The sequence below is a fragment of the Carlito syrichta genome, unplaced genomic scaffold, assembly GCF_000164805.1.
Source record: "Carlito syrichta isolate Samal-C Ts95f unplaced genomic scaffold, Tarsius_syrichta-2.0.1 Scaffold124632, whole genome shotgun sequence".
Lineage (NCBI taxonomy): Eukaryota > Metazoa > Chordata > Mammalia > Primates > Tarsiidae > Carlito > Carlito syrichta.
Genome location: NW_007068728.1, coordinates 139,416 through 139,936, shown reverse-complemented (window position 1 = coordinate 139,936; position 521 = coordinate 139,416). Strand labels below are relative to the sequence as shown.

The following is a 521-nucleotide window of genomic DNA, read 5'->3' as shown; positions in this document are numbered from 1 at the left end:
AACCCTAGCAGTCGCGGGCTCCCGGGGGCGGGGCCGGCCGCCGTGCGCATGCACCCCGGGCGCAGGTGGCCGCGCCGCGGAAGTGAAGCGTCCGGGAGACGCCGCGCTGCTTGGGCGCTGCTGCGCGTGCGCGGACCGACGCGCGCCGGCGTCTCGGTACTTGCCGCCGCTGCCGCCGCCGCCGCCGCCTTCCAGGGGCTCGAGTCTCGCGTGTTCTTCGTTCGCCGGCCGGCGGGCGCACGCGCTTCCCGCGGCCCGGTCGGCTAGGCTGGGGTCGGGGGATCCGGGGGACTGTGAATTGCCGCCTCCGCGCGGTGCTCGGGCGGCCATGTCTGCCGGCGAGGTCGAGCGCCTGGTGTCGGAGCTGAGCGGCGGGACCGGCGGGGACGAGGAGGAAGAGTGGCTCTACGGCGGTACGAAACTTCCTGTCCCCTCCCTCTCGGGTCCCCTCGGGCCCGCGCCCCTGGCGCGCAAACGGCCGCCGGCCCGGGTCCGCGTGCCGTCTCGGGCCGGAGTCGGAG

The 521-nt window shown here is 77.2% G+C and overlaps 1 protein-coding gene across 7 annotated transcripts in view; it reads left to right on the top strand.

The window, feature by feature from the left end:
• Positions 1–128: 128 nt before the first annotated feature.
• FIP1L1 (factor interacting with PAPOLA and CPSF1) overlaps positions 129–521 on the top strand; it is a 73,712-nt gene continuing 73,319 nt past the window's right edge. For 4 of the 7 annotated variants that reach the window (XM_021707784.1, XM_021707783.1, XM_021707782.1 and 1 more), the window contains exon 1: positions 134–413. In XM_021707784.1, the coding sequence (XP_021563459.1) occupies positions 329–413 (85 nt within the window). In that variant the 5' untranslated portion in view covers positions 134–328. Of the gene's footprint in view, positions 414–521 lie in introns of all 7 variants that reach the window. The other 3 variants (XM_008048557.1, XM_008048556.1, XM_021707781.1) reach the window with 2 other exon arrangements.